The sequence below is a fragment of the Zeus faber genome (assembly GCF_960531495.2).
Source record: "Zeus faber genome assembly, chromosome: 1".
Classification (NCBI taxonomy): domain Eukaryota; kingdom Metazoa; phylum Chordata; class Actinopteri; order Zeiformes; family Zeidae; genus Zeus; species Zeus faber.
The window spans coordinates 46,269,240-46,276,660 of NC_137193.1; the positions used below are offsets into that span (position 1 = coordinate 46,269,240).

Consider the following 7,421-nt stretch of genomic DNA (forward strand, 5'->3'; position numbering starts at 1 on the left):
AGGAAGTCTTTGAGGAGATCCGACGGCTGCGTCTGGAGAGAGGTCGCCTGCTTCAGAAAATCAAAGGCTTGGAACAGCAGCACCAGAGCGCCGCCTCTGCCCTGGAGGAGGTACTGCACCACGGGCGACACAAAACTCACTTCTCTGGAAATGTCAGGCGGTTTCATTTCGAATGCCTTGTGCGATATTTTCAGACGTGCAACTTCTGGGGTTCAGAATGTAAAAGTTCTTCTGTTTTGAGTCAAACCTCTAGATTTTCTAAATAGTATCAACCCAGGGGTCCAACTAATGGAGTGGAATCAACTGAATCAGTGCATGGGTGGAGCAAAAACATGGAAACTTTTACTTTCTGAATGTGGAAGACGTCTCTGGTATAGTATTATAATAACCTTGCAGTAATAACTGTCTCTCTGTTATTGTTTGTGTAATTGTATACGTATGTACATGCACTTTAGTTGTCTCAGCTAAAGGCACAGCTGGAGCATGCAGAGGCCGACAGAGACCGGCTTGAAGGGGAGTTGGTGGACCTGAGAGCAGGCCATGGCATCGGGGCCAGTGACTCAGAGGACATGGACGAGATGTTGGACTTTCCAGGTATGAGAGGGTTTGGACGTTACTGTATGTAATTATTCATGCAGATTATTCACGCTGGATTCCTGAAATGTGTCGTAGTTGTTGCATTCTTTTGATCCTCTCATCCAGAAAAGCTGCTCTCCAGGCGGTCTAGAGCCCCGGAGGAAGCTTCTTCTCGGGAAGAGACGGACTCGGCTGACCCCTCTCCTGCCCCGGGGGACCCAGGCACCGTGGCTGAGCTTCGCAGACAGATAGAAGAACTGACGTCACAAAACTCTGAGCTGGCTCTCAAAGTGCAAGTGAGGTCACATGTTATACCAAATGGACTCTTGTCTATGCCTACATGCACACTTACACACACACACACACACACACACACACACACACACACACACACACACACACACACACACACACACACACATATAGGGCTCCTGATATGGGGAACCAAGAAGATGATGTTTTTTCAAGGCTGGCTGAACAGCTCCAGACTAGACCATTACTCATGACCAGTTTAGCTTCATGACGCTGCTCTCTGGAGTCCTGAGCCACTGAAGCGGTACCATCCAGACGGCTAGAAACAGAAAAGAATGAGGCATGGTGGCTGTGATGTGGATGTTCATTTCTAACTGGGTCAAACGCTTTTGTCAGAAACTTTTGTTGTGTTTTTGTGTGATGGCTTATTCAAACTTAGCTAGAATTTGTGCTTTAAAGTAAAATATTTGTGACTGTGGGATTTCCACAGAGAGGAGCACAATTGTCTGGCATGAGAGCAGAGGAAGGGTGTTTATAAAAGAGGTCATTGGCCCAGTAAACCGAAACCACAGCATCTGATGTGGTCTCTTTAAAGGACATAGGATGGCCAGGATTATTTGTCTCCAGGAAGACTTCCAGAAAATGGGATTTATCCAGTTCACAGCCTAATAACAAAAAATATACTGTTTTCATTTATTGCATGTGTGCATTTTAAAGGACCATACTGGTGTAAAATTGGGTTTTAGTGGTCAGCAGACACACTTTATATTACCCCTGACCCTTTTCTTGATGATAGCTTGTATTTTCCAATTTATTTTAATATTACTTTTAAAATTTAAGTCAGCCACAATGTATCCTTCATTGTGTCGTTTGAAGATGCTGGAAATGTTTGAGAAGGACGACACCGACATGCAGGGCTCCAGTCCAGACTTTGTCTCCATAGACCAGTACGAGACCCTGAGGAAGGAGTTTGAGAGCCTGCAGGAGCGCTTCGCCCTGGCTCAGGCTTCAGAAGAGACCTCCAGTGTGGCAGAGGAACGGTAATGCACACTCAAATGTGTGTTCATTTTACTTAATTCATGTCACCAAGATTCACTTAAAACTCATCAGAGGCCATAGTTATTCTGGTTCACTGACTAAATCTCAGCTTAATAACACATTTATAGCCTTCAAAAGTTTGCCTTGGTGGTTTCCTCCGCTGTTAATAATGAAAGTATCAGAAACACCTTATGGTATTTGCACAGAAAAGGACTAGACTTTTCCTGCTTAGTTTGAATGATGGTCCCACTATGTGCAGTAAATGTTTGCAGGTTTGGCATCCCAACTCAATCATTTACTCTCTCTCTCTTGACAACTACCCTCGCAAGACCCTTGAATAGGATGCCTAAGCTTTGAGCTGCTTCAGATGAGCGATTCAGTAGCTGATGGACAAAACATCTTTCCTTTGGCTTTCTCTGTATATGATTGATTGATGGATTGACAGACGTTGATGAAATATACTTTGCAGGGGAGATGAGAAGCCTCAAGTGGCAGATGGAGACAGCGTCGAAGTTCTAAGGGGGAAGTTGGTTGATCTGCAGGAGCAGCTGGCCTTCTCCCGGTCTGCGCTGGAGGACCTGAAGGAGCAGATGCGTCTTAGGGTCCTCTCTGTGGAGCCTGATGAGGGCGACACCCCCGAGGGTGAAGCGTTCAGGGTGGAGGGGGCAGACAAAGAGGCGCAGCAGCAGCTGCGAGCAAGGGTGAGGGAGCTGGAGGCGGAGCTAGCCCAAAAACAGGGGGAGGCAGGGGGTCAGAGCGACTGCGACAGTGATACGATCAAACAGCTGACGGGGAAAGTCCAGGAACTCCAAACCGCTCTGGCCGAGAAGCGGCTTTCGAGCGAGGACGGGGAAAAGGACCACGGGGGAGGGGAGGGGGAGAAGGTGAGCCACCTCAGGGACAAGGTGACGGTACTGGAGGCCGCCCTGGCGGAGAGCAGGGAGCGAGGAGAAGGAGCAGGGGATGTGGTGCGTCGGCTTCAGGGCCGCGTGGGTGAGCTGGAGGGGGAGCTGAGGAGGCGCGTGCCTCGGTCTGAGCTGGAGGAGATGCAGGTGACTCTGGGGCTGCAGTGTGAGCAGCTGGCCAGGGAGCGGGCCGAGGTGGCCATGAGGCTCAACACAGCGCTGCTGGAGCTGGAGGGGCTCCGGCCTACCTCACACCGCCAGGGAGAAGAGGAGGAGGAAGACGAGGAAGAGGAGCGCTCAGAGTGCTCGGAGCCTTCAATCACATTCGGTGAATGACAGTCCTGTGTTTGTTGTGTTGGAGGAAGCTGTTGCTAAAGTTATACCACCACAACCTCCATAATCTGTAGAGTTTCCAGTTCTACCAGCTGTTTTAAATTATTTCTGTTTCATCCAATCAGAGCCCTCCAGACGCTCCCTGGCGGCGGTGAGGGAGGAACTGGAGGTGGCGCGTCAGGAAGCCGCTCAGGCGCTGGACTGTCTGTGCGCTGAGCGGGAGGGCCGGGCGCACGACGCCCTGCAGTTGAAAGATGTAGTGCCGCTCTCCAAACACAAGGAGGCGCTGTCTGCAGTGTCAGAGCAGCTGGCCCAGACCCTGCAGGAGCTCCAGGAGGAGAAGATGGTCCGAGGCCAGGCCCAAGACCAGGTCGCCCAGCTGGAGGCCCAGCTGCAGACAATGCAGGACTCCATATCCAAGGAGGAACACGAGACGGTCAAGGTAAACAGGGGGATATGACAGTGATGAAAACAAATGGTTTGTCTATTTTTCCAATTAAAAGTGGAAATAATCCATAACATTGGCTGTTTACATCCAGTATAAGCTATACAGGGAAGCCAACTTCTATTAAGAACCATTTATGTGTCCAAAGGCTACAAGAAGTTGAGGGTCCCTGACTTATATTATACTCAGAAACTCTCTCTCAAGCTACCACTGTGCATTCCACTCTACAGGCAGAGCTGCAGCGCTCCCTGCAGGCCAGCGGGAAGAGCGCAGCGGAGGCCCAGGAGGCTCTCGACGAGAAGGAGGTTCAGCTGCGGGAGCTCAAGTCCCAGAAGGCTGCAGAGCAGGGTCTGATCTCCAAGGAGGACCACGAGGCCCAGAGACTATCCCTGCAGGCGGACATCAACACCATCACTGCTCGCTTCAACGACCTGACCCGTAAGCACGAGAAGACCTGCACCGAGGTGAAGCTGAGTGGAATGAAGGGTGTGGTATAATAAGCTTGTATGTGTTTTTCTTTGTGTGTGTGTGTGTGTATATATATATATATATATATATATAAAATTCTTATTATTATTTAATTTTTTCCCTCAATGTGAGCCTCAATTTGTTCATGTTCACTGTTTTTGGTCCTTTGTTTATGATTTTGGTAGTATGTGTTTGTTTGCATGTGTATAGTGTACTTTTAGTTTTCCGCTATCCACATGATGTAGAAGAAAACAGGATTCATCGGATCAGACCACCTTCTTCCATTGCTCCATGGTCCAGTTCTCACGCTTAAGTGTTGTAGGTGCTTTCAGCGGTGGACAGGGGTCAGCATGGGCACTCTGACCGGTCTGCGGCTACATAGCCCCATACGCAGCAAGCTGGGATGCACTGTGTGTTCACCTTTCTATCATCATTAACCTTTTCACCAATTTGTGCTACAGTAGCTCTTCTGTGGGATTGGACAATACAGGCTAGACTTCGCTCCCCACGGCATCATTGAGCCTTGGGGCGCCCATGACCCTGTCGCCGGTTCACCGGTTGTCCTTCCTTAGACCACTTTTGGTAGGTACTAACCACTGCATACCGGGAACACCGACAAGACCTGCTGTCGTAGAGGTGCTCTGACCATGATGTCTAGCCGTCACAATTTGGCCCTTGTCAAAGTCACTAAGATCCTTATGCTTGCCCATTTTTTGCAACACATCAACTTCAAGAACTGAGTGTTCACTTGCTGCCTAATAAATCACACGCCTTGTAACGAGATGAGCAATGTTATTCACTTCACCTGTCAATGGTTTTAATGTTGTGGCTGATCGGTGAATGTCCATAAGTGTTTTTGCTTCTGTTTATTCTGTTATCTTTTCCTTCTCCCGTTCCTTCTATTGTCTTACAAAGAGAACCATGCTTCAAAGAGAGGTCTCAGTTTTCCTTTCTTCTTTTCTTTCCTTCTACATTATTCATGCGTATATAACTTTCTCTCTTCTGTACCTCCCTGGCTTTCTTATGAGCCCCTCTCTGTTTGTGTCCACTCATGCATTTAACAATATGTTCCTATTATCCTCTGAAGTCTGCTTTCCTGTCCCCCATGGCATGGTCTCCCTGCAAAAATAGGAACTTGAGGTCATATCTGTGGCTTACTTTTTGACTTGAAAATACTTGCATTTAACATCACACAGTTCCCCGTAATTGAAACCAGTGAGGTCAATCAACTCTGTTCTAATTTCCTGGTGTGAAACATGGATTTGGCTGTTTACTGCCAGTAGGTGTCAATTGTTTACACCTACATTCCCCCTTGTGGCTCAGCACCGCTCACTGCTCACTTATCCTACGTCAAGCCAATTTTTCATCCATGTTGGTTAGATAGCTAGGCCGAGCAACAAGCTCCATGTTTCTGACCCGGCTATACTGCTGGTTTGACCGGTCCAGGTGTTCCAGGTCCAGAGGGAGGCTCTGTTCAATAAGAGCGAGCGTCAGGTGGCAGAGGCCCAGTTGGCAACGGTGCAGCAGCAGCTGACCAACCTGCAGAGCCAGTCCAGCCACATACAGGAGCTCCACAAGGACATCCAGGACTCCCAGGGGCTGGTCAAGGAAAAGGACCGCAAGGTACTGCTCTGGGTACTGCTCAGGTTAGGCTCATCGGAGACTATACTTCCCCCTTTATGCCCTGTATTTCCAGTAATAAGTGTGTGCGTGTGTGCGTGTGTGTATGTGTGTGTGTGTGTGTGTGTGTGTGTGTGTGTGTGTGTGTGTGTGTGTCTGTGTCTGTGTGTGTGTGTGTGTGTGTAGCAGGAAAGGTCACAATTAATCAATTATTATTCAAATGTCTGAAAAGATGTGAGAGGTCAACAGTTTGACTCCCTGGACGGGCTGCATTGAGAAAACCCTAGAGCAACACTTCATATCTACTGCGGCACTAAGGTGCTCCTCAGCAAGGCACTTTACCCAGTTTACCCACAAGTGCTTTTAATTCCTCATTGCATCGCAAAAGTGCCAGGAATATAAATTCCCAATCATACAGAGCAGCCCCCATGTGTAAATGTGTGTAACAGTATGATTCTGAAGCTATTTAAACAGAAAATGTCTGTTCAAGCCCTTCAAGCCTTGGTAGGAAATTAAAGTGATGAGATTTGTTTTACATATAAAATCAGCATTGATTTTTTTCCATGACAATGGTAGTTGGTTGCTTCACCTCCTGAGGTCCATGTTCAACTTTTTCCTGTATCCACAGATAACAGAGCTGTCCAAGGAGGTGTTCCGCCTGAAAGAGGCTCTGGGAGCTCTCTCTCCTCCTCTCGGCATCTCTTCCTCTTCCTCCTCCCCTCTCTCCTCCTCCTCGGCCACTCATCATCACGGTACTATTCATCACGGTAACCCGGGTCAACAGGTGGCACTACAGAACAGAGTGGCCATACTCACACAGCAGCTACAGGTAAGACAGTGAGAAGCATTTTATCCTTTTAGGTTAATAAGGTATAATGTAAATCACAACCAAGCGTGTTTAATTTAGTATAATTGTCTTCAAATGAGTGTCATAGACAAAGAAATATTGCACATACCTGTACGTACTTGAAGGATATTGTAAACATTTGGTACAAATACCAGTGTGGAATTCAGCAAGAACAAAATAACACGATATTATGAATTGTTTGCAGGATTGGGAAAGAAAACACAAGCAAGTGGTGACTGTTTACCGCTCCCATTTACTGGCAGCTGTACAGGTGAGTTAAGAAAGAAAGAGTCTTTATCACGCAACACACCACACTATAACACATGCTTGCACACACACACGCACATGCTTTGATGGTGGCCGGTGAAATGGATTCTCTGCTTTTGACCCATCCTGGCTTGTCCTTCCTCCGGGGGCACAGCCAGGAGCAGTGGGCAGCATACGTGGACGCGCCCGGGAACCGTGCCACACAGTTACTGTATGTGCAAATCAAGTCGCAGACCAATGATTAAACTGTGTTATGCAAACGTGCATGTGTGCTTTTTCGGTGTCTTCCTGCCAGGGACGCATGGATGAAGAGGTCCAGGGCTTGTTACTGCAGATCCTGAGGATGACCCACAAGGAGCAAGGCCCCTGACCTCCCCCGCCATACCTGTCAAAATCTGCTTCTAATTCCAACCACAGATCAGGGAACTGACACGCTACGACTCCAGTCTAGCAATCTGCTGCACCTGAGACGACTTATTCGTAAAAAACATAAATTAAAATCCCAATGTGAGCCGTCAGTAGCTGCATGCCGACAGTCCAGTGATCGTACTACAGCCACAGAACCTGAATAGCAAAGCAATATAATTAAAGAGTGCCTTCATGGCTGCATCGTGTGAGGCAGCCAACAAGTCTGTGTTTCTGCATGTTTCAAGCTGGATTAGATGATGAT

The 7,421-nt window shown here is 48.0% G+C and overlaps 1 protein-coding gene across 1 annotated transcript in view; it reads left to right on the forward strand.

The window, feature by feature from the left end:
• The window catches only part of ankrd24 (ankyrin repeat domain 24), a gene marked incomplete at its 5' end in the record, with an annotated part of 14,732 nt that extends 7,311 nt beyond the window's left edge, over positions 1-7,421 (forward strand). The window contains 11 exons of the mRNA XM_079996735.1: positions 1-110; positions 456-594; positions 703-872; positions 1,705-1,868; positions 2,336-3,099; positions 3,230-3,546; positions 3,780-4,013; positions 5,464-5,640; positions 6,266-6,466; positions 6,690-6,755; positions 7,047-7,421. The exon at positions 1-110 is cut by the window's left edge and continues 6 nt beyond it. Coding sequence (XP_079852861.1) covers positions 1-110; positions 456-594; positions 703-872; positions 1,705-1,868; positions 2,336-3,099; positions 3,230-3,546; positions 3,780-4,013; positions 5,464-5,640; positions 6,266-6,466; positions 6,690-6,755; positions 7,047-7,121 — 2,417 coding nt within the window. The 3' untranslated portion in view covers positions 7,122-7,421. The remainder of the gene's footprint in view (positions 111-455; positions 595-702; positions 873-1,704; positions 1,869-2,335; positions 3,100-3,229; positions 3,547-3,779; positions 4,014-5,463; positions 5,641-6,265; positions 6,467-6,689; positions 6,756-7,046) is intronic.